At 46.4% G+C, this 25,707-nt stretch overlaps 1 protein-coding gene across 3 annotated transcripts in view; it reads left to right on the top strand.

The window, feature by feature from the left end:
• Nucleotides 1–25,707, top strand: part of LOC140428417 (potassium voltage-gated channel subfamily B member 1-like) — a 514,844-nt gene that overhangs the window by 417,208 nt on the left and 71,929 nt on the right. Inside the window, exon 1 of one of the 3 annotated variants that reach the window (XM_072514844.1) lies at nucleotides 23,518–23,598. The exons of the other annotated variants lie outside the window; for them this stretch is intronic. Within the exon in view, the coding sequence (XP_072370945.1) occupies nucleotides 23,518–23,598 (81 nt within the window). Of the gene's footprint in view, nucleotides 1–23,517; nucleotides 23,599–25,707 lie in introns of those variants that run through there. 3 annotated transcript variants of the gene reach the window in all.

The raw sequence follows: 25,707 nt of genomic DNA, 5'->3' as shown, positions 1-25,707 counted from the left end.
GCCCTCGATGCCGCCGTTCTCGCCGGTTGCGAGAATGGCGGAAAGGCGTCGGGAGAAAAATTGGCGCACACAGCGATTCTCCCAGATGACGCGGCATGGGAGAATCCGCCCCTGGTATCATGTCGTGTTATTCACCCTGGGGTAACACGGACTGCAACAGGATGCAGATGATCTGTAAAGCATACACCAAACGTAGGCATTGGTTCAATACGATTTATTGAACTTCTGTAACAATGCACACAGCTGGCTGTGGGTTGACACTCTACTACTCTAAGTGTACTAACTCTAGCTTACTAGACCAGGCTTGCTCTGATCCACGTGTAGAAGGTGCTGACTGATATATACACCCTGACTGTCACTACAGTTGTCACCAGTGGAAAGAGACGGAGTGCTGATGCCTCATGTGTTTTATAGTTGGAAACCCCCTCTGGTGTCCTGTCTGGTGATTGTTTGTGTTCTGTCCTGTATGTTGATTGGCTAACCTGGGTGACTGTCACTGCCTGTTTTTACCTCATGATGTGCATGGGTGCATATTATGACAGATCCCATGACCCTACTTGAAAAACAGAAGAGTTCAAACAAATTAATGTGAAACCACCACCAGAGGGACATAACTAAAGGCCGCTGACATAACTAAAGGCTGCTTACAGCAGACATGAGATTATTATGAGCGTTAGGACCACCCTGCGCAGGAGATAACTAAATTAGTGTCAGACTGACCCCTGCTGGTAGTTTCAAACATCCCACATCCCACCAATTCTGAGAGAAATAAATAAATCCTTTTGAATAGTTATGGCAATCGACCCTCAACCCAACTAGTCCTGTAAACTTCTTTATATCTCCAAGTTAGACCTAGTGATATACAGCATAGAAATGGGCTGTTCCCTTGTAACTGCAAGAAGCTATCTTGAAAATATAATTGTGCTCACCTTTCTTCTTTCAAGAAGATCCTTCAATGCATTTGATCTCATTTTTTGTAATATACCAAACTTATAGGGCGGGATTCTCCACTCCCGCGCCGAAGTGGCCGCGCCGTCGTGAACGCCGTTGAGGTTCACGACGGCGCGAAACGGCCCCGATCCCGACCGATTCAGGCCCTGACAATGGGCTAGGATCGGGGCCGCGTCATCTACACGCGCCAGGCCTTGTCACCCGCGTAAAGGCGGCGCCGCATAGATGACGCAGCCGGCGCCGCATAACTGGCGGCATCCGCGCATGCGTGGTTGCCGTCCTCTCTAAGTCCGCCCCGCAAGAAGATGGCGGACGGATCTTGCGGGGCCGCGGAAGGAAGGAGGTCCTCCTTCAGAGAGGACGGCCCGACGATCGGTGGGCACCGATCGCGGGCCACCCCACATTTGAGGTACCCCCCGGTGCAGGATCCCCCCTCGCCCCCCCCCCCCCCCGCAGGCCGCCCCCTCAGCGTTCGCGCGCTGTTCCCGACGGCAGCGACCAGGTGTGGACGGCGCCGGGGGAACCCGCCGTTTTGGCCTGGCCGCTCGGCCCATCCGGGCCTGAGAATATCGGGGGTGCCGGAGAATCGCCATTTTGGGTGTCTCCGGCGATTCTCCGGCCTGCGGCCTGCGGTACTCGACCGGGCCGTTCCCGCCGCTTGGGAGAATCGCGGGAGGGCGTCGAACTGGCATCCCGGGAAATTTTGGCGGCCCAGGCGATTCTCCCAACCGGCGCGGAAGTGGAGAATCTCGCCCATTGTCTCCCCACGACAGCACACTAATAATATGCACAACAGCTTGAATTTATGTAACACCTTTATTGTAGTAAAACATTCCAAGGTGCTTCATAGGAGTTTCTTCTTGACACCAAGGCACACAAGGGCAAATTAGGACGGGTGGCTTCAAACTTGGCCAAAAAGGCAGATTATTGAATCAGAAATAGGTACAGAGATGGAGAGGTTTAGGGAGGGAATTCCAGAGATATAGACTGAAGTCATAAACATCAGGGTTTGGTAAAATAAGTCAAGGAAGAGGCTAAAGGAGTGCAGAGTGTTTGGAATCTTGTAGAGCAGGTCGAGGTTACAGACACAAGGGGGATTATCTGATCTTGTCGGACGAATGGCCAATTTTGGGCGCTGTTCAAATTTTCCCAACCCACCCGCGATGATGCCCACTGCTGCTGGGACTGGAAAATCCCAGCCATAGAAATGGGTGGAGCTATGGAGAGATTTGAACACAAAGATAAGAATTTTAAATTTACCGCCTGGGTAAACGAGGAGTCAATGTAGCTCAGCAAGTACAGGGTTATAGATGAACAGAACTTTGTGTGAGTTATGGACGGCATGGTAACACAGTGGTTAGCAATGTTGCTTCACAGCTCCAGGGTCCCAGGTTCAATTCCTGGCTTGGGTCATTGGCTGTGCGGAGTCTGCACGTTCTCCCCGTGTGTGCGTGGATTTCCTCCGGGTGCACCGGTTTCCTCCCACAGTCCAAAGATGTGCAGGTTAGGCGGATTGGCCATGCTGAATTGCCCCTTAGTGTCCAAAAGGTTAGGTGGGGTTACGGGGGTAGGGTGGAGGTGTGAGCTTAAGTAGGGTGCTCTTTCCAAGGGCCGGTGCAGACCTGATGGGCTGAATGGCCACCTTCAGCACTGTAAATTCTATGATCTTAAGATATGGGTGGCAGAGGTTTGAATGTACACAAGTTTACCTCTTTTGGACAATGGGAGGCCGACCAGGAGAACAGTAGAATAATCAAGTCTGGAAACAAAAATAGCACAGATGAGAGTTCCAGCAACAGATGAGCTGCGAAAGAGGCAAAGATAGTTGATTTAAACATGATCTTGATACTTCAACCAAAGAAAAGCACACACATCAGTGTAGTAGATTGTTGAAAGTTTTGTATTTATGTCATGCTGTTGTCATCATCAGAGAACCCCAGGTGTTACGCAGTCAATTAAGTCCTTTGAGTCATAAAATAAAAACAGAAAATGCTGGATAAACTCAGCAGGTTTGGCAGCATTCGTGGAGAGAGAAACAGAGTTAATGTTGCAAGTCCATATGAGCAAAATGCACTTGAAACATTAACTCTCTTCCTATCCACAGGTTCTGCCAGATTTGCTGAGTTTACCCAGCATTTTCTCTTTACGTTTCAGTTTTACAGCATTCGCTGTATTTTACTTTTTTTCCAATTATGGGGCAATTTAGTGTGGCCAATCCACCTACCCTGCACATCTTTTGGGGTGTGGGGGTGAGACCCACGCAGACACGGGAAGAATGTGCAAACTCCACACGGACAACGACCCGAGACGTTGTATTTTACTTATAATTTAAGTCCTTTCAGTCACTCTTGACATTGCGCACAGCAAGATCCCAGACACAACAGTGAGATAAATTAACCCTTTTTATTTTAAAGTAGTCATGACCAAGAGATAAATATTGTTCGTGAGCTTGAAAGACTTCCCCTTTTTTAAAAAATACATCCACCTGAGCAGACAGTTCAATCACCCGAGAGATGGCACCTCCAACAGTGCATCAGTCCCTTTTTAATGCAGCCCTGGATTACGCATTCAAGTCTATAACGTGCGGCTTGAACCCAAGACCGTCTGAAGAAACCACTAGGCTAAGGCTAGCACCCATTGTTAGTGATTTTACTACCAGTAGTCATGATGCTATTGAATGGCGGGGCAGGTTCAAGGGGCTGAATGGCCTACTCCTGACCCTATTTCTTGTGGTAAATCTAGCGCAAGGTGGGTAAATGCCATTTTGAATATTTGAAGCCTTCTCTGACAATGGAATGATATTGTGAAATTTGGTAAGATCTTTGGACCAGCAATCCCTAATCTGTATTTCCATGGACACGGCAGGATTTTAAATTAAACACCGCTTGTTGTAAATTTTTATTGTACATAGCAAACAAGACTCTTAGCTATGCAATTGCCGACCTATCCAGACAGCGCAGTTTTCAATGGTGCTAGTGTGAAGCCATTTCTATTCAACATTACATTGTAAAATGTTAAGATTATACCCTTGTTAATATTTATCCTGTAATGAGAATCATCACAAAATGCTAAACCACTCTCAGGGGCATTGTGCCAATTGTAGGAAACACTGACTGACTGAAAAGTGTTGTAGTCAAAGTGTAAGTGCATAAAGCAACTTTGAAATAGAAAAAATCATTGGAATCTTCACTCTACAACTGATTATTTCAGAAGATATATTTACTCAAGAGCTATCTTTGGTAGAAAAGGCTTTAGACAGCAGGGAAGAAGTGGGCTGGGCGCACAGGCATAATCCTGTCCCTATTTTTTTAATGCTATCCCTATCTTTGTAAAATATGAGATTTTTATATTGGCTCAGATTTTGGGGTGGATGTGATGACTGTTCTATCAGCTCTCACCATTAGTAAAGAATAAATCAGACACCAACTTCCAGTGACCACACGTGCACAGATGGAATGGAAATCAGGAAGTTGTTATCCAATTTGCCTTGCCTGCCAGAAACTGTTCAGTACCTGAATCTTGCTGAGAGACTCGGGCACTGAAACACACAAAGAGCTTAGTTTCAGTATTTTCTCACTAGATACCCACTGTACTCAGCAGAAAAGGGTAAGGCTTGTCCATTCCAGTAAGACTGAATTTTTAAGTGTTACAGTTTTAATCACTGATTTTTTTTTTAAACATCTCTTACACCTAAAATTAACTTTCTCAAGTGTAGAGACTTAACCCTTTAGGTTTTAATTATTGTTGGAGAGCTTACTTTTTGAACCATTTTTTTTGGTTTCTTTAATCTTTTTCTCTTGATCCCATTTTCCTTCCCTTCTCCTTATTTCACTTTATGTACATAATAGAGCATTATAATTACTAATTAAAGTTACACGTACTAACTTAGTTGGTTTAGTGAGAGGCCAGGCAAAATGGCATGGAAGGCATCAGGAGGACACCTCAGCCACTTAATGGCCCATTAAGGACTACGTCCCACCTTGTGGATAGTTTACCCACATTGGGAGAGCCAGCTACCATGTGGGGAGACTGCCAGGTAAACCCTGGCATCATCCCAGAAGGTTTCCAGGGTTCTCCTCGCTGGGAACTCCGTGGTCCACAGAGGGCAAGAATGGCCGGTAACTTTCCTCCACACCAAGTTAATTTAACATTTGTTCCCCAGCCTCTCCCAATTAATTTAACTCTGCCCTTAACCAGCTTGCACTTATTGTCTGCACTCAATTTGAAATATTTTTTTTAAATTGTATTTTATTACAAACATGTATCAAAGCAGGTTACAGCAAATAAACACCACGACAAACACACTTCCCAACAATCAACTATACAGTTTATACAGATCTTTCACCTTTTTCATCCTTTTTCACCCCCCCCCCCCCCCCGCCCCCCCCCGGCGACGACATAATTGGCTGCCGGTGAACCACAAACCTTACCTCCACACCCTGATCACCAGGCCTGCCTACTTATCTTGTCCTGGATCTCCCAAAGATACTTACAAAGCTGTCATGGCGTCCTGGAGCTGCAGCCTCAGTATTCAACACCGCCAGCAGTGCTGCGCCCCGCGTCTGTCAAGCTGCCTGCTCTCTGATTGGGCCAGGTGCCCCTGGGTGCAGGCCACCATCCCCAGTGAAGCAGAGGTCCTGGCAGCAGGTGGCCTGTTAATTGGCTCCTGCTGGAAAAATGCCACCCTAAGGTATCTCCCGCCCTCACCGATCCACCAGAGAGGAGTCAGCCCCCACTTTCAGCCCTGACAGCAGGGCTTGGCTACAAAGAAAACTATTCAGTCCTTCGATTTTGGGATGGTGTGTGGAGCAAAAAAGACAATGGAAAGTGATAGACGGTGAACAATAGGCCTTCAAAAATAATAGCAAAGGAAAAGAAGCAGTGAACCTGAGTGAGACCAGGAAATGGAAGAACGGTAGAGAAACAGAAATTTCAGGGACGACGAACGTGAAGCAGACTCATGATGCAAAAGAATTGCTTAAAATTATTTCAAACTAAGTGCAGCCAATATGTGCAAGGTGGTTAAGGGCAGAGTTAAATAAATTGGGAGAGGTCGGGGAACAAATGTTAAATTAACTTGGTGTAGAGGAAAGTTAAAATTGGGCTCAGAAAAGGCATCTGCAATTATAAATTGATGTCCTGCAGTTTCACTCATGGTCAGTTGGAAGGAATGGTGGGGGCAATTTGCACTTGCAACAACTGGGCAGCAATCTGGTGGAGGGTTTGCCTGTCTGTCATACAATCCACCTGGTCATCATCCCATTTTATGGAGGTGATCCTTTCTAACAGATTATTGCTCGGATGCAAGTTACCTCTGGTATCCCAGTTTCACTGTTTGTTGCCACAAGCTGAGAGTTTACAGCACCAGCTGTTGAGAAAGTACAGAGAGCAAGTGGGCCTATTATATGATGTTTGAGGAATTCCAGTTCCATTTTCAAAGCAAATAATAGCAGGTGTTGCTCATTGATTGCATTGGGATGTGACAGTGTTGCCAACACTACCCAAAAAGAAGAGAGATGTAAAAAACGGTGGGAATTTCCCAAGACCGGAAATTCCCATCCAACGTCAATGGACCTTTCAAATGTCCATCAAACTTTCCGTCCCGCCCACAATGATTCTTATGGCTGGCGTGTCCAGAATATTTACCCCATTTTTAACAGTAGCCAAACAAGACTGGAATTGAGGAAGGTACTTTGGGAAACCGAGGAAGGATTTGGTCACATGACAAGAATAAGCAAATGAGGTCTCTAAAGAGGCTTTGAAGTATGTGATTTATAATGTGAGAACAAACTGATAGCTACTGTTGATATATGTGATTGGGAGGAAATTATAGGGATGATTAAGAAGTCTTGACGCAGCAAGTAAGATGAATGTGAATGCTGCAGGAGATTTACATCATGAATATTCAAATGTTCATTCTTAATAAGAAGGTACTTGTATAAACTGAAGTGTTCTGAACTGCATTTGAAATTCAACACGGACAATAATTATTTAGCAAGCTTGAGATATTGTCCCAAACTAGATTCGTGTTGAGTTTTTTTTTAAAGCAGAACAGAACGCAGCAGAGAGATGCAGTTCATAAGTGATACTTACACAGTTCAAAGAACAAAGGAACAGGACTTTCGGCCCTCCAAGCCTGTACCGATCATGATACTACCCTTGGCCAAAACCCTCAACACTTCCTTGTGCCGTAACCCTCCACACCCATCCTACCCATGTATTTGTCAAGATGTCTTTTGAACGAGGACTTCCGGGTGCGGCGATGACCAGCTGAGTCGCACGTTTCGGTAGCTCCCGGTGAAACGGACTTTTGGGCTCTTGATAGGAGCCCCAACGGCAATTTTGACGGCTAAAAACACTGTGCGGTAAACCAGAAGGGAATCCCCCCTGGATACGGATGAAAAAGGAGGAGAAAGTGGCCGGATTGCAGTGGATCCTTTAGAACAGCGGCAAGGAAGGCAAGCAAAAACCAAGATGGCGTCGGAAGGTGGCAGTTTAACATGGGGCCCTGAACAACAAGAGTTCTTGAAATGCTGTGTGGAAGAGCTCAAAAAGAAAATGAAGAAAGAGCTGTTGGCCCCGATACTACAGGCGATCGAAGGGCTAAAGGAGGAACAAAAGACTCAGGAGCGGGAGCTTCGGGTCGTGAAGGCAAAGGCAGCCGAGAATGAGGACGACATACAGGGCCTGGTGGTGAAGACGGAGACGCATGAGGCACATCAGAAACGATGTGTGGAAAGGTTGGAGGCACTGGAGAACAACGCAAGGAGGAACAACCTGAGGATTCTTGGTCTTTCTGAAGGTGCGGAGGGAGCGGACGTCGGGGCATATGTGAGCACGATGCTGCACTCGTTAATGGGAGCGGAGGCCCCGGCGGGTCCGTTGGAGGTGGAGGGAGCATACCGAGTGATGGCGCGAGGACCGAGAGCAGGAGAAATTCCCAGAGCCATAGTGGTGAGATTCCTCCGTTTTAAGGATAGAGAAATGGTCCTTAGATGGGCAAAGAAAACTCGGAGCAGTAAATGGGAGAACGCGGTGATCCGCGTTTATCAAGACTGGAGTGCGGAGGTGGCGAGAAGGAGGGCGAGCTTTAATCGGGCCAAGGCGGTGCTTCATAAAAAGAAGATAAAATTTGGAATGCTGCAACCGGCAAGACTGTGGGTCACATATCGAGGGAGGCACCACTACTTTGAGACGGCGGATGAAGCGTGGACTTTTATTGTGGAAGAAAAACTGGAATGAGCGGGTTATTAAAAAGAACGTTTGAACAAAGTGGTGGGGCGAATGTGGGGGGCGAAGAGGGGGGTTAAAAAGGGGGGGAAAGAGGAGTTTTATGTACTAATCCTGCGATGTGGTAACTTTTCTCTCTTCCACAGGTGGTGATGGGGGGAGGAGGGGAGGTGGAGGAGATGGGGCGTTGGCCATTGGGGGCGGGGCCAAGGGAGAAGCGCGGGCTTGGTTCCCGCGCTATGATAATCATGGCGGGAATAGAGAAGCAGGAAGGAGGGGGCGTTGCACGGTGCGAGCCAAGGTCACGGGGGGAAGCCGAGGTCGGCCAGAGTTTGCTGACTTCTGGGAGCAACATGGGGGGTGTAATTACGCTAGCGGGGGATCTAGCGGGGGGGGGTGGGAGGGGGGAATTACTGGGTTGCTGCTGCTGGGGAGAGGGGGGAGCTGGTATGGGAGGGGATGGGCGGGGGGGCACCGCCTGGGGGAGATACAGCTGCGTGGGAACCGGGTGAGGAGCTGGCAAAAGGGGATGGCTAATCGACAAGGGGGGGGGGGGGGAGGGTAGGAAGCCCCCCAACCCGGCTGATCACGTGGAAAGTGAGAGGGCTGAACGGGCCGATAAAGAGGGCACGGGTACTCGCACACCTTAAGAAACTTAAGGCAGATGTGGTTATGTTACAGGAAACGCACCTGAAACTGATAGACCAGGTTAGGCTACGCAAAGGATGGGTGGGGCAGGTGTTCCATTCGGGGCTAGATGCAAAAAACAGGGGGGTGGCTATATTAGTGGGGAAGCGGGTAATGTTCGAGGCAAAGACTATAGTGGCGGATAACAGGGGCAGATACGTGATGGTGAGTGGCAAACTACAGGGGGAGACGGTGGTTTTGGTAAACGTATATGCCCCGAACTGGGATGATGCCAATTTTATGAGGCGGATGCTAGGACGCATTCCGGACCTAGAGATGGGAAAGCTGATAATGGGGGGAGATTTTAATACGGTGTTGGAACCAGGGCTGGATAGGTCGAAGTCCAGGACTGGAAGGAGGCCGGCAGCAGCCAAGGTACTTAAAGATTTTATGGAGCAGATGGGAGTTGTAGACCCGTGGAGATTTAGCAGACCTAGGAGTAAGGAGTTCTCGTTTTTCTCCTATGTCCATAAAGTCTACTCGCGAATAGACTTTCTTGTGCTGGGAAGGGCGTTGATCCCGAAGGTGAGGGGAACGGAGTATACGGCTATAGCCATTTCGGATCACGCTCCACACTGGGTAGACTTGGAGATAGGGGAGGAAACAGGAGGGCGCCCACCCTGGAGAATGGACATGGGACTAATGGCAGATGAGGGGGTGTGTCTAAGGGTGAGGGGGTGCATTGAAAAGTACTTGGAACTCAATGATAATGGGGAGGTCCAGGTGGGAGTGGTCTGGGAGGCGCTGAAGGCGGTGGTTAGAGGGGAGCTGATATCAATAAGGGCACATAAAGGGAAGCAGGAGAGTAAGGAACGGGAGCAGTTGCTGCAAGAACTTTTGAGGACAGACAATATGTGGAAGCACCGGAGGAGGGACTGTACAGGGAAAGGCAAAGGCTACATGTAGAATTTGACTTGCTGACTACGGGCACTGCAGAGGCACAATGGAGGAAGGCACAGGGTGTACAGTACGAATATGGGGAGAAGGCGAGCAGGTTGCTGGCACACCAATTGAGGAAAAGGGGAGCAGCGAGGGAAATAGGGGGAGTGAGGGATGAGGAAGGAGAGATGGAGCGGGGAGCGGAGAGAGTGAATGGAGTGTTCAAGACATTTTATAAAAAATTATATGAAGCTCAACCCCCGGATGGGAGGGAGAGAATGATGGGCTTCTTGGATCGGCTGGAATTTCCCAAGGTGGAAGAGCAGGAAAGGGTGGGACTGGGAGCACAGATCGAGGTAGAAGAAGTGGTGAAAGGAATTAGGAGCATGCAGGCGGGAAAGGCCCCGGGACCGGATGGATTCCCAGTCGAATTCTATAGAAAATATGTGGACTTGCTCGCCCCGGTATTGACGAGGACCTTTAATGAGGCAAAGGAAAGGGGACAACTGCCCCCGACTATGTCTGAAGCAACGATATCGCTTCTCTTAAAGAAGGAAAAGGACCCGCTACAATGCGGGTCCTATAGACCTATTTCCCTCCTAAATGTAGATGCCAAGATCCTGGCCAAGGTAATGGCAATGAGAATAGAGGAATGTGTCCCGGGGGTGGTCCACGAGGACCAAACTGGGTTTGTGAAGGGGAGACAGCTGAACACGAATATACGGAGGCTGTTAGGGGTAATGATGATGGCCCCACCAGAGGGGGAAACGGAGATAGTAGTGGCGATGGATGCCGAGAAAGCATTTGATAGAGTGGAGTGGGATTATTTGTGGGAGGTGTTGAGGAGATTTGGTTTTGGAGAGGGGTATGTTAGATGGGTGCAGCTGTTGTATAGGGCCCCGATGGCGAGCGTGGTCACGAATGGACGGGGATCTGCATATTTCCGGCTCCATAGAGGGACAAGGCAGGGATGCCCTCTGTCCCCATTATTGTTTGCACTGGCGATTGAGCCCCTGGCGATAGCGTTGAGGGGTTCCAAGAAGTGGAGGGGAGTACTTAGAGGAGGAGAAGAACACCGGGTATCTTTGTATGCGGACGATTTGCTACTATATGTGGCAGACCCGGCGGAGGGGATGCCAGAAATAATGCGGATACTTGGGGAGTTTGGGGATTTTTCAGGGTATAAATTGAACATGGGGAAAAGTGAGTTGTTTGTGGTGCATCCAGGGGAGCAGAGTAGAGAAATAGAGGACCTACCGTTGAGGAAGGTAACAAGGGACTTTCGTTACCTGGGGATCCAGATAGCCAAGAATTGGGGCACATTGCACAGGCTAAATTTAACACGGTTGGTGGAACAGATGGAGGAAGATTTCAAGAGATGGGATATGGTAGCACTGTCAATGGCAGGGAGGGTGCAGGCGGTTAAGATGGTGGTCCTCCCGAGATTCCTCTTTGTGTTTCAGTGCCTCCCGGTGGTGATCACGAAGGCTTTTTTTAAAAGGATTGAAAAGAGCATCATGGGTTTTGTGTGGGCCGGGAAGACCCCGAGAGTGAGGAAGGGATTCTTACAGCGTAGCAGGGATAGGGGGGGGCTGGCACTACCGAGCCTAAGTGAGTATTATTGGGCTGCTAATATTTCAATGGTGAGTAAGTGGATGGGAGAGGAGGAGGGAGCGGCGTGGAAGAGATTAGAGAGGGCGTCCTGTAGGGGGACTAGCCTACAGGCTATGGTGACAGCCCCATTGCCGTTCTCACCGAGGAACTACACCACAAGCCCGGTGGTGGTGGCTACACTGAAGATTTGGGGACAGTGGAGACAGCATAGGGGAAAGACTGGAGCCTTGGGGGGGTCCCCGATAACAAACAACCATAGGTTTGCCCCGGGGGGGGATGGATGGGGGATATGGAATGTGGCAAAGAGCAGGAATAACGCAACTGAAAGATCTGTTTGTGGATGGGAAGTTCGCGAGTCTGGGAGCGCTGACCGAGAAATATGAGTTGCCCCAAGGGAATGCATTCAGGTATATGCAACTGAGGGCTTTTGCGAGGCAACAGGTGAGGGAATTCCCGCAGCTCCCGACACAAGAGGTGCGGGACAGAGTGATCTCAAAGACATGTGTGGGGGATGGTAAGGTGTCAGATATATATAGGGAAATGAGGGACGAAGGGGAGACTATGGTAGATGAACTAAAATGGAAATGGGAAGAAGAGCTGGGGGAGGAGATCGAGGAGGGGCTGTGGGCAGATGCCCTAAGCAGGGTAAACTCGTCGTCCTCGTGTGCCAGGCTAAGCCTGATTCAGTTTAAGGTATTACACAGGGCGCATATGACTGGAGCACGGCTCAGTAAATTTTTTGGGGTGGAGGATAGGTGTGCGAGGTGCTCGAGAAGCCTAGCGAATCATACCCATATGTTTTGGTCATGCCCGGCACTACAGGGGTTTTGGATGGGGGTGAGAAAGGTGCTTTCAAAAGTAGTGGGGGTCCGGGTCGAACCAAGCTGGGGGTTGGCTATATTTGGGGTTGCACAAGAACCGGGAGTGCAGGAGGCGAGAGAGGCCGATGTTTTGGCCTTTGCGTCCCTAGTAGCCCGGCGCAGGATATTGTTAATGTGGAAAGAAGCCAAGCCCCCGGGGGTGGAGACCTGGATAAATAACATGGCAGGGTTTATAAAGCTAGAGCGGATTAAGTTTGTTCTAAGGGGGTCGGCTCAAGGGTTCACCAGGCGGTGGCAACCGTTCGTCGAATACCTTGCAGAAAGATAGATGGAATGGAAAAAAGAAGGCAGCAGCAGCAGCCCAGGATCGGGGGGGGGGGGGGGGGGGGGGGGGGGGGGGAGGGGGGGAGGAGGAACCAGAAGGACTCTCAGGGTTGTTAATATATACTGTATAATATGTATAGGTCGTAGCGACAGATAATTATATATTGGACTGTTAACTTATATTTTTGGAGAGTGTTACTTGTGATAAGGCAGTTGCCAATTAGGGTTAGTTTTCATTTTTGTTATTTATTATTTATTCATTTTTTGTTTATAAAATAGGTCATTGTTATTTGTGCTGTTATAATATTGTGTAAAGGATGCACAATGTACAGTGTTGGTTGACCAAAAATTTTCAATAAAATATTTATTAAAAAAAAGATGTCTTTTGAACGCCGTTAATGTATCTGCTTCCACAACCTCCCCTGGCAACGCGTTCCAGGCACTCACCACCCTCTGCGTAAAAAGCCTGCTCGCACATCTCCTCTAAACTTAGCCCCACTGACCTTAAACCTATGCCCCCTGGTGACTGACCCCTCCACCCTGGGAAAGAGTGCCTGCCCATCCACTCTATCCATGCCCCTCATAGTCTTGTAGACCTCTATCAGGTCGCCTTTCAACCTCCCTCATTCTAATGAAAACATTCCTAGTCTATTCAGCCTCTCCGCATAGCTAACACCTTCCAGACCAGGCAACATCCTGGTAAACCTCCTCTGCACCCCCTCCAAAACCTCTACATCCTTCTGGCAGTGTGGCGACCAGAATTGTGAGCAATACTCCAAGTGCGGCCGTACCAAGGTTCTATACAACTGCAGTGCGACTTGCCAGTTTTTATGCTCGATGCCCCATCCAGTGAAGTTCATACCATGAAGAGGTAGATTTCATCTGCAGTGGTCCTGAGGTCAAATACCACTCCTAATTTTGCAGGGGTGGAGGTGTGGAAATGTAAATAAAAAGGGGAAAAGAATGAAGAGAGTTGCCCCTGCATTTTCTGAGCCTGGCTTAAAGAAACAGTGCTAGAAGCCTGGGTCCAGGTCACTCCCTCACCTCTCATGCAGAGCCAGTGCATGACCTGGCAATATGCAGGACATGGTCAGGAAAACACTATTTGAGGTGGGTAGTGAGGGGGGCGGGGTTTGTTTGGGAGCGAGTGGAAGCGGCATCCTGCAAGGGTACGAGTTTGGAGGTTTTACTAACGGCGCCTCTGCCGTTCTCGCCGGCTCAGTACTCCACAAGCCCTATGGTGGCAGCCCTAAGGGTGTGAGGGCAATGGAGTCAGCACATGGTCACCGATTTGTGACAGCCACCGGTTTGCCCCGGGGGGGGCTGGATGGGGGCTTTAAGAGATGGCAGCGGGCAGGGATTGAGAGATTTAGGGACCTATTCATCCAGGAGGGCTTTCCGACCCTGGAGGCACGAGAGGAGGAGTTTGAGTTGCTGGGTGGGAATGGGTTTCGGTACCTTCAGGTGCGGGACTTTGTACGGAGGCAGGTTCCAAGTTTTCCTTACCTCCCCCTGAGGGGACTACCATTCATCGATTTCTTCAAGGAAAACTGAACGTCAGCAGTAAGGGGGAGGAGAAAAGAGGGGGGAGGAAATCAGGAGGCATGGCAATGTTAGATAAAGACAGGGAACTTAGTATATGGGTAATTAAGGAATAGGGTGGGGGTAGTAGGGGACGTTATGTTCTGCTTTTTGTTCTTTTAGATATTTTGCATGTGTCAGCCCGCACGGCTGTTTAAGAAATGTTAATGTGTTAAACTGGGAAAATTACAAATGCTTCAATAAAATATTTTCAATAAAAAAAGGAAAACACTATTTGCAGGCATTTAAACAATAGGGCTGTGAAAACACGAGAGGTCATTTTCCTCCGTGTTCTTTTTGCACAAGCACAATACTGTGCTGTCAGTAGTTATATAATTGCAAAACTCAGTAGCTGGAGAGAAGTCTTGCTATTTGAAATCTTACTTTGTATGAGACAGCCCATCCTGTATGCAGAGTGATGTAGCTGTGGAAGGAGTCATTTCCCTTGTTCAAATTTATACAGTCAATACTTTTTTTGTTGATTTTGCACTATCCAAATTGGGATGTCCGAGTGAAATAGGAACCAAAGTAATTATAACATCTAAATTAATCCTGCTGCGTATTCCTAATACTAAAAAGAACTATTGCAGAGGCAAGTGGATCGATCACTGGAATTGAATGTAATCCAATATAAATAAGAATTTTGACCAATCTGACCTTTGGAATTTACTATAGTTGATGAAAGGCCAGAAACGGTCTCAAGATCCCAGTGTACTTATGAACAAATTTCACAGTTGCAAAATGAACTAGTAAGTTACATCAAGGTGCAGAACCTACAAACAGATCCAGCAAGTGATTTGTGTCTTATTTAGAAAGTATTTAGTCTAATAGAAGGGTGCCTCCCTCCTAAGAATCAGATTATCCAACTCGACGGTGTAATTCTAGTTTTCAACTGTTAATTGCAAAGACAAATCTAATCTGAATCAGATTTACAGAAACATTTGGACAAATTAAGCTGTAGCAAGGTATAGGATGTACCACAAAATAGAAAGTCACAAAGTAATGTTCAGGTTCAAATTACAAATTAAGGTTGGTCCCAATTTACCAACTCTTTATTTGTGGAAGGTACCAGAGATAGAAAGTAATATGGTCCTGAGTGGTTGAATTTTAATTGATAATCCCTGACACAGAATACTGTCTTGTACAGACACAATGATGTTATCTTGTAATATTATTCTTCCACTACAGAGAAAACGTTTTGTTCAAGGAATGGTTTTATTATTGAGGTAAACTAATATGGGTCGGAATTCTCTGACCATTGCGATTCAGTTTTCCTGCTGGCAGTACACCCGCGCTAGTGGGTTTCCCAATGGTGTGGAGTGGCTGTTTATATGTTTATATCAGAGAAACAGGAGGTTTTCAGTTCTGATCCATTCAGTTTTTCTTTCCCAATAATCTGTCACTTTTATATACTGTATTGTAGTGAATCATCTGTGTATGGGCACAGTGGTGCCTGGGGCAGGTTTTCACCTCGAGGTGGAGGAAAGAACAGAGGCAGGCAGGTGTGTAATTTTGCACCACTGGCTGATTTTCTGCCCCCCCCCCCCCCCACCCCCTCCACCAAAGGTGCCAGCTACTGCAGCTGCCTGAAGGCTACCTCTTGGCAGCAGGCAGGGGTCTAATGCTCCAGACAGACTTTCAGGCCACCTTGCCTATTTGGCCACAGCTGCAACTGCAGGTCTTTTTCCTCCAGAATGGTGTTCCAACAGCTATAATTAATTTATTCTTTGACATTTCTCAAAGTTACTAAGAGGGGTTCACAAGATGAAGGCAGATACAGTCATAGCAAAAAGTTCTGATGAACAAATTGCTCATTGACGCTCAGTTTGGGTTCCGCCAGGGTCACTCAGCTCCTGATCTCATTACAACCTCGGATCAAATATGGCCAAAAGAGATGAACTCCATAGATGAGGTGAGAGTGACTGCCCTTGACATCAAGGCAGTATTTGACCAAGTATGGTATCAAGGAGTCTGAGAAAAACTAGAGTCAATGGGAATCAGGGAGGAAACTCTCCACTGGTTGGAGTCGTACCTAGCAGAAAGGAAGATGGTTGTGGTGGTTGGAGGACAGACATCTCAGTCCCGGGACATCACTGCAGGAGTTCCTCAGGGTAGAGTCCTAGGCCCAAGCATCTTCAGCTGCTTCATCAATGACCTTTCTCCTAACATAAGGTCAGATGTTCAGCGCCATTCATTCTCCTCAGAGTACCTGGAAAATATCCACGTTTGGGCTGACATGTGGCAAGTAATATTCATGCTACACAAGTGCCATGCAATGACCATGACCATCTCCAATAAGAGAGAATCAAACAATTGCCCCTTGACATTCAGTGGCAATACCACCACTGAATCTCTGACTATCAACATCCTGGGGGTTACCATTGACCTCAAGCCGAACTGGACAACCATATAAATACTGTGGCTACAAGAGCAGGTCAGATGCTAGGAATCCTGCTGCAAAGTAACTCACCTCTTGACTCCCCAAAGCCTATCTATCACCTACAAGGCACAAGTCAGGAGTGTGATGGAATACTCTCCACATGCCTGTATGAGTCCAACTCCAACAACACTCAAGAAGTTTGATATCACCCAGAACAAAGCAGGCCACTTGATTGGCACCCATTCCACAAGCATTCACTCCCTCCACCATTGGCACACAGTAGCAGCAATGTTTACCATCTGCAAGATGCACTGCAGGAACTCACCAAGGCTCCTTAGGCAGCACCTTCCAAACTCATGACCACCACCATCTAGAAGGACAAGGGCAGCAGATACATGGGAACAGCACCATCTGGACATTCCCCTCCAAATCACTCACCATCCTGATTTGGAAATATTCTGCAGTTCCTTCACTTTCGCTGGGTCAAAATCCTGGAACGCCCTCACTAATAACACAGTAGGTGTACCTACACCGCATGGACTGCAGCGGTTCAAGAAGGCAGCTTACCACCACATTCTCATGGGCAATTAGAGATGGGCAACAAATGCTGGCCTAGCCAGCGAAGCCTACATCCCATCAAAAATGAATGAAAAATAAATGTTTGAAAAATGCATTTTTTGCTGAGGACCCGGTTTCGATCCTGGCTCCAGGTCACTGTCTGTGTGGAGTTTGCACCTTCTCCCGTGTCTGCGTGGGTCTCACCCCCACAACCCAAAACGATGTGCAGGATAGGTGAGTTGGTCATGCCAAAAAAATAATTGGGTGCTCTAAAATTATTTTAAAAAAGAAAAATGCATTTTTAAAAATCATACGTCATTAAAGAAAGAAAAGCAACTGAACACATTTCTTTCAAACAAGGTTGTGCAAACCGAACGTGGTTGTATTTCTTGTGAACAATATCATAATGATGCCAAATGGAGCAAGTAGGTGACCCAAAAATGGGAGAACATCTGCCAACAGTAATCAGGATACAATTTCAATACAGGAATAGAAAAAATTGTCAAATACATTATAGCAAAATTTAAAATTCCCGGTTAACTGGAAGGCAAAATAGAACTGTGAGAAAGAATTGGAAATATTGATTTGATGCGAATTGAACTTAAATGGTAAGATTTTAAATGCAGTAGAGTGATAGATCATTAAAAGGTCGATAAAACCATAAAGCCAAGAATACGAAAGCAAAGATGCAATGTTGAACTTGTGCACATGCTGAGTTAGGTCACAGTCGGAGTCCTCAGTGCAGTCTTGGGGACCCCAGTAGAAAAGGTGGAGCACAGATTCATTAGGAAAAGGAGATTCTTGAAACGTTAAGGACATTTTTCACTTTAACTGAGAAGGTTAAGGGGTGACTTGAGGGATGTTCACGATTATAAGCGTTAACAATGATAAATTCTCTTCTTTGGTTGGACAATAATGAAAAAGACATAAATGCAGGCTATTATAAAAATAAATGAAAGATCAAAAAACTTTTAAGAGTTTGAAGAACATGGAATTTTGTGCCAGAAGCTATCACTGAAGCAAAGTCCATTACCTCTTTTAAAATGAAGTCACACAATGGCTTGAAAGTGATGAACATTAAAGGATATAAGGAGTAAGCAGAAGATTAGGATTAGACGAGGAAGTTCTTAGAAACAAGATGGTCAGCATGTGAAAATAAATGCTGGCACAGACCTAATGGCCAGAATGTAATCAAAGCCAGGGTTTTCCTGCCACTGGCTTGGACAGATGGTGCAACCCCTGGACAGTATTTTGACAGCTGTGGCCAATTAAGAGGTTGGCTGAGACCACAAAGCAATTGAGGAAGGTGACCCATCTCTCAGAGCATTTGTCTGGCAGCTTGGCAGCCTCCTCAGCAGCACAATCAGTAGAGGTAGTTGCTGCTGAAGCTACATGAAGACGGTATTTCCATTTAGTGGTCCCCTCGAAGGTCAGGTTAATTTTTTAATGGAATGGAATCCTGGAGCTACATGTTTCCTGGACATCCTGTAGATTCCCTACCCTTCATCACCAATCAATTGGGAAAGATGGAGTCTCAAAGCCATAACAGCAGAGAGGAGAGGACATACAAAGTAGGAGTTGGCCACTCAGTGCCTCAAGCCTGCTCTGTAGGAGAGGAAGGAGAGATAGGGTTGAGGAGATTGGGCCAATTGGGACCAAGGCAAGATCATGGAGGAGATTGTGGACATCGGGGTCGATCACATGGAGTAGATCAGGGTAACTGGTGTGGTGGGTATGGAGGGGAGATGGGGAGATGGGAATGCAGAATCATGGTTGGAAGATCACCCACTAATTGCTTGTTCAGCCTCCCTTTCTTATTCTTTCATGGGGTGTGGGCTTCCCTGGCTAGGCCAGCATTTATTGCTCATCCTTAATTGCCCATGAGAAGGTGGTGTTGAGCTGCCTTCTTGAAACACTGCAACAAAATGGGGGTTCCAGAATTTTGACCCAGCGACATTGGAGAAACAGCAATATATTTCCAGTTCAGAATGGTGAGTGGGCTGGAGGGGAACTTGAAGATGGTGGTGGTTCCCATGTGTCTGCTGCTCTTGTCAATCTAGGTGTGAAGTGATATGCCTGTGCACAGTTCCGTATATAGTGAGCAATACGACCTCCAACCAGCTGGTGGCGATAGAGATCTACCACATGACTTGAGACACCCGCCAGTTGGTAGTAAGACATACAAGAAGACAGTCGCACTTAGAGTAGCTCCAGGAGAATTCACTGACTTCATTTAGTAGCCATCGTCTGTAGTCTAGTTCCTTAGTTATCTTTTCCACGTGTCTATTAGTAAATCATCTTTATAGTTTAACAACTATATGTTCTGTGTACATCATTACAGTAGTTATAACACAGAACACAACAAGGTGGTTGAGGTTGCAGGTTTGGACGGTGTTGTTGAATAAGTCTTGGTGAGATGCTGCAGTGCATCTTGTAGATGGTGCACACTGCTATCACTGTGCATCAGTGGTGAAGGGAGTATTGAGCTTCTTGAGTACTGTTGGAACTGCACTCATCCAGGCAAGTGGAGTGTATTTCATTTCACTCCTGACTTGTGCCTTGTAGATGGTGGTCAGGCTTTAGGGTCAGAGGTGTGTTAGTCGCCACAGAATTCCTAGCCTTTGACCTGCTCTGGAGCTACAGTATTAATATGGCTAGTCCAGTTCAGTTTCTGATCAATGGTAACTTCCAAGTTGTTGATTGTGGGGGATTCAGCGATGGCAATGCTATTGAATGTCAAGGGACAATAGCTAGATCCTCTCTTGTAGGAGATGGTCATTGCCTGGCACTTGTTTGGCATCAATGTTACTTGCCACTTATCAGTACAAAGCCTAAATGATGTCCAGATCTTGCTGCATATGTACATGGACTACTTCAGTATCTGAGAAGTTGCTAATTCTGCTGATAATTATGAAATCATCAGCGAACATCCCCACTTCTGACTTTATAATGGAGGGAAGGTCATTCTGGCCATTGTCCACAACCGGCGTTAATACACTTAACCTTATGGACCTGGCACTTCACACCTTCTTTTACCTTCTGGGATTCCCAAGACCTGGGAAACTCAGTTGACATTAGTTAAGCATTAAAACCAAATAGAAACAGAGCCATTCAACTTCCTAAAATGATTATGACTGACCCAGTCCCTGCAAGTGGATAGTTCACCTGCCCACCCCGAACTATCCCCAGCCCAACACGTTATCATTACAACCAGAGGTGGGCTGTTGGAGTCAGGTTTGACATCTAAAGCTTTTTTACTTCCCACTTCACCCCAAATTCTTGGGTGTTAAAATTGACTCCGATCACTGAACCTGTGTTCTCTGTGCGAGCTCACAGGGATTACCTGCTATATGTTTCTTTTATTTTCAAAAATTCTACCACCTAGCTTAAGTGAAGATGTTTTCTGTGCTTTCCTGATTTATATGATATGCAAAATACTAATTTTGTGATCACAAACAAATTTACATGTTTTTTTCATCAGCAGGGCAGTAAGACGTGCTTCTTTATTCTCGAGCCATATGATGTAGAGACCCCTGGTGGTAAATTTGCAATTTGTCCAGCTTGGGCTGTGTGAAGCCAAAAAGCTGTTTGCATACATTGAGATTTGCTGGTTCGTGGCTGAAATGACAGAACAATACAATAGGTGCAGATCCAAATCTCCCCCCTCTATCAAACCTCCTCTCCTCCCCCGCCACAAGTTACAAACAGCAGAGATTTATGTTTTGTTACCTGTGTGGTAGATAACATATGCTACTCAAACCTTGGTTAGTGATGAGGTCTTCTGAACCTCGATGAAGACTCAAACTCATCCAGCAGTAACAAAATGTTTATTGAGTAACTATAACAATAATTGCATGAGTTCTTTACTTTAACTTTGATACTCGTGATAAGGTTAACAAGATCTAACTACGGTAACTATACGTACCTCCACTCGCCATCTGAACTAGTCTGCTATTGCCCTGGTCACAGTGGGCGTCATTCTCCGACCCCCCGCCGGGTCGGAGAATCGCCGGGGGCTACCGTCAATCCCGCCCCTGCCGGTTGCCGAAGTCTCCGGCACCGGAGATTTGGCGGGGGCGGGAATCGCGCCGCGCCGGTTGGCGGGCCCCCCCGCTCGATTCTCCGGCCCGGATGGGCCGAAGTCCCGCCGATAAATTGCCTGTCCCGCCGGCGTGGATTAAACCACCTTTTGAACGGCGGGACAAGGCGGCGTGGGCGGGCTCCGTGGTCCTGGGGGGGGGCGCGGGGCGATCTGGCCCCGGGGGGTGCCCCCATGGTGGCCTGGCCCGCGATCGTGGCCCACCGATCCGCGGGTGGGCCTGTGCCGAGGGGGCACTCTTTCCCTTCCGCCTCCGCCGCGGTCTCCGCCATGGCGGAGGCGGAAGAGACTCCCTCCACTGCACATGCGTGGGAAACTGTCAGCGGCCGCTGACGCTCCCACGCATGCGCCGCCCAGGGATGTCATTTCCGCGCCAGCTGGCGGAGCAACAAAGGCCGTTTCACCAGCTGGCGGGGCGGAAATTCCTCCGGCGCCAGCCTAGCCCCTCAATGTTGGGGCTCGGCCCCCAAAGATGCGGAGCATTCCGCACCTTTGGGGCGGCACGATGCCCGTCTGATTGGCGCCGTTCGGGAGAATTTCGCCCCGTGTACCCAAGAGAGACCCACAGACCCAGTGTGGTCGCCTTTTATACCCCTGTTGGTCCGGCCCTCTAGTGATCATGTGGTGCTACTGATTACACATTAACCCCTTGTGTACATGCACATATAGAGATCACCACAATTTACTGTAATTTTTCAGCACCTAATGCTAGCCTTCTTCTGGTAGAAAATCTCATGCATACATTCACAAAGCTAACCCAAAGAAGTCTGAATTGATTAACTTTTAAAGAGACGTACAGGTTTTGTTTTAAACTTCAATTTCCTAATTGTGCGATTGCAGAAAGAGATGATCTGTGTCTGTTTTTTTTTGCAATCTAAGTGAAATGTCAATGTGACAATAAGCAGTTCCGTGAATGAGATGTTATTTCTAAGTACACTCTAGCAGACAGGAAAAGAAAACGAGAGACAAAGTACCACTTGGAAACTTAGGAATTGTGGTGATATGCATCACTGTAAATACATAAGGGGTTAATGTTAATACACTATGACTAAGTAAACACTAGAGGGAGCACCAGGGATGTCATGACATGCAGACATACAGCTAATGAACACATAGAATAGGACACAACCAATGGACAGTCAAGACACCCAGAGGTGACACTACCATAAGAGGGCATTACACAACCCATATATAAGGACAGGGCAGACATGCTCTGTCTCTTTCCACAGGCAACACTTAGAGAGTCGAACAGAGGCAGATCAGAAGCATCATACCCATCACATGGCTTAGAGCAGACTGGTTAGTGAGACTGAGTTACGATAGTAAGATTAGCAGGAGAGTCGAACTCAGAGAACTGTGCTAATGGTTCAATAAATCACATTGAACTTACTTCAACATCTGGAGGATCTTTTGGTCAAAGCTGCATCGAGTTGTAGCCTGTGTTATCCCAGAGTACATAACACAACAGGAATATGCTCATTTTATCAAAAAAAAACCTGACTTGGTTATTTGTCAAAGCAGAATGACTGCAATTGGATTACAGGAGATAAACAGCTGTACAGCACATTTAAAGTATTGTAATTTTTGCATTGAGAGTAAACATATCACATACTGCTGCTAAAAATTAAACAAGAGTAGCCTTAGATGACTGTGAATGCAATACAGGATACATTCCCGATACAGTATCATGAAGTTTAAATATTAAAAGTTGGATGAAGTGAGGACTATCAAGTGGCATACGAGGACCACTGTACATGTATATTCTGAGATTGTCTTAATGTCAGGCGTGAAAAGTTTTTCATGGAACTATAAGGAAACAATCACCTACTTATTTCCCAAAATTGAGCTATTCTTTGCCATTTTACTGTGCAAGCTCACAGGGTTTGTCAGGATATATTGTACAGGCCTCAAATTTGTGACACCAGGAGGCTGGACAAGGTGCTTTGTCTTCACTGAATAGTGTATCTTTAAAGAATCTGACAGTTTTAATTACATCTAATTCTATACGATGGTCTACAGAGCATAATCCACTGTATAAATGAACCGTCAGAGTGGCTTTTGTTTGACCTTGTTATGGATTGCACCATCTCTCGGGGGGGGGAGGGGGGGGAACAGATGCTTTGGCTATGACCTGCAGATAACAACTTGCTAATTATCACTGTTGTTAACCTCAAAGGAAAAAAATGTTTTTTTCTTTCTATTTTTGAATTCTTTTTAAATTTTCCCTCTTAAATAAATGGTTGGTGCAGCTATAGTTCAAGAATATGCCCTTTGCTAAGTCAAAGAAAAAACTTGACCCAGTTTAGTGATGTCTGTTATGGGTACCATAGAAACAGCTTTGAATGCTTAAGGTCAACACTACTGTATCCACTGAGTGTGACAGTGTCTGTAAGATGTGGCCCTATATTTCATTTTCTATTCAGTGTACGCGGAGGCGTACATTCAACAATGATTCCCATCGCCCTGTTGTGAAGGTTAGTAATTCACATCTGTCTGCTGTCAAGCTACTGCAGATTGCAGGTTGCCTTAGAGTTGAACACAAGCAGGATGGATTTCAACAGTCTAAATATTTACTTACGTTATAGGAACCCAAGGCAAAAAAAAAGGATTTTCCTTGTCTTTGAAACAGTTTTCTGATTTTTGTTCAGCAGGTAACATAATTTGAAATTAAATTGCTCTCCTTCATGTGAACTCTGATTCTATTTGGGAAGAAGTATATTAATGTACCCAGCCAAACTGAACATATGCAGACATGTCACAACAGCTTTGTGTTTCATGGTATTTTTCCAAATGTTATCTCTTTGTTTCCTCCATTATTTATATCTGTGCCCCACTTCTGTTTATAGCCTAGAGGTAGCGATCTTAGATTTAAATGATTGTAACTCCATTTGCCATGAACATATTTCAGTTGGACGAATTCTGTTACGTAAACAAGATTCTCTTTGCTTGTCTCTTTTTACCCACCATCCCCCGCCCCACCCCCATGGCACACCTGTCCTTTTGCCTGCCATGAGAAAAATTGCCCCGTTGTTATAAATATTATATAAAGCACCCAGGGGATGGACAAAGGAGTCACCCAGTGTGAACAACAACGCTCAAATATTCACTGAGATTAACGTTCAAATTTGTAACGTTGATAGTGGATTCAATATTGTACTGGCGGCATTAGGATAGGGTCTCCACACCCCCAGCCAATTCCTCATTAACTCTTAAAGCATATGATGTGCAATGTCTTTAAAATGGTGACTATTCAGGGATTGCTGATGTTTGCTTGTGACTCTCAATTACCCTGATAAAATAAAAAGTCAATTTATATCTCATAAAATTATAAATGATACCTGGTCAAAAAAACATGAAACATCAAAATTTATACAGAAAAGAAATCCATTCGTTTAATTCACTATTTTGGACTTTTGTAAAAAGTGGCAAGCTTATTTATTTTTAGTTAACTTTACGCGATATGGCAGTGGCTGGCTAGGCCAGCATTTTATTTCCCATCCCTAGTTGTCCTTGAGAAGGTGCTTGTGAGCTGCCTTCTTGAACCGCTGCAGTACCTGAGGTGTAGATGCACTCACAGTGCTGATAAAGAGATAATTCCAGGATTTGACCCAGTGACAGTGAAGGAATGGCGATTATATTTCCAAGTCAGGACGGTGAGTGACTTGGGGAAAAACCTCCAGGTGGTGTGTGCCCATGTATCTGCTGCCCTTGTCCTTCTAGATGATAAAGTTCATGGGTTGGATATACTGGCATAGGAGGCAGACCAGAGAAGATTCATTAGGTTGATCTCAGGTATGGAGGGGTTTTCTTATGAGGAGAGGCTGAGTCGGTTGAGCCTGAAAGCTTTCAAGAAACAATTAAATAAAAGCACTTGGGGTGAAGGGTTTAAAGGATATGAGTGAAAGCAGAATAGGCTATAGAGTTGGATGATCAGCCATGATCATAATGAATGGCAAAGCAGGCTTGAAGGGCCGAATGGCCTCCTCCTATTTTCTATGTTTCTATATTTCTATGTACTCATTGGAATTTAGAAGAATGAAATACAACCTCACTGAGACATTTAGGATCACACGGGGCTTGACAGGGTAGATGCTGAGAGGATGTGTCCTCTTGTGGGAGAGTTGAGGACCATAGAGCATAATCTCAGAGTAAGGGGCTGCCCATTTAAGACAGAGATGAGGAGGAATTTCTTCTCTCAGAGGGCACTGATTCTGGGCAATTACCTATTGCAGAGGGCTGCAGAGGCTGGGTCATTGTATGTTCAAGGCTGAATAGACAGATTTTTTAATCAGTAAGGGAATCAAGGATTATGAGGGTAAGGGAATAAAGTGAAGTTGAGGATTATCACATCAGATTAGTCATGATCTCATTGAATGACAGAACAGAATGGATGGGCTGAATGGTCTGCTTCTGCTCCTACATCTTATCGTCTTATAGTTTGGAAGGTGCTACCTAAGGAGCCTTGGCGAGTTCCTGCAGTGCATCTTGTAGATAGCACACACTGATGCTACTGTTTATTGATGGTGGAGAGAATGAATGTTTGTGGAAGAGGTGGAAATTGGGCTGCTTTGTACTGGATGGCG

The sequence above is a fragment of the Scyliorhinus torazame genome, chromosome 8, assembly GCF_047496885.1.
Source record: "Scyliorhinus torazame isolate Kashiwa2021f chromosome 8, sScyTor2.1, whole genome shotgun sequence".
NCBI classification, from domain to species: Eukaryota; Metazoa; Chordata; class Chondrichthyes; order Carcharhiniformes; family Scyliorhinidae; genus Scyliorhinus; species Scyliorhinus torazame.
The sequence above is the reverse complement of the archived record's forward strand: the minus strand, read 5'-3'. Positions and strand labels throughout refer to the sequence as shown.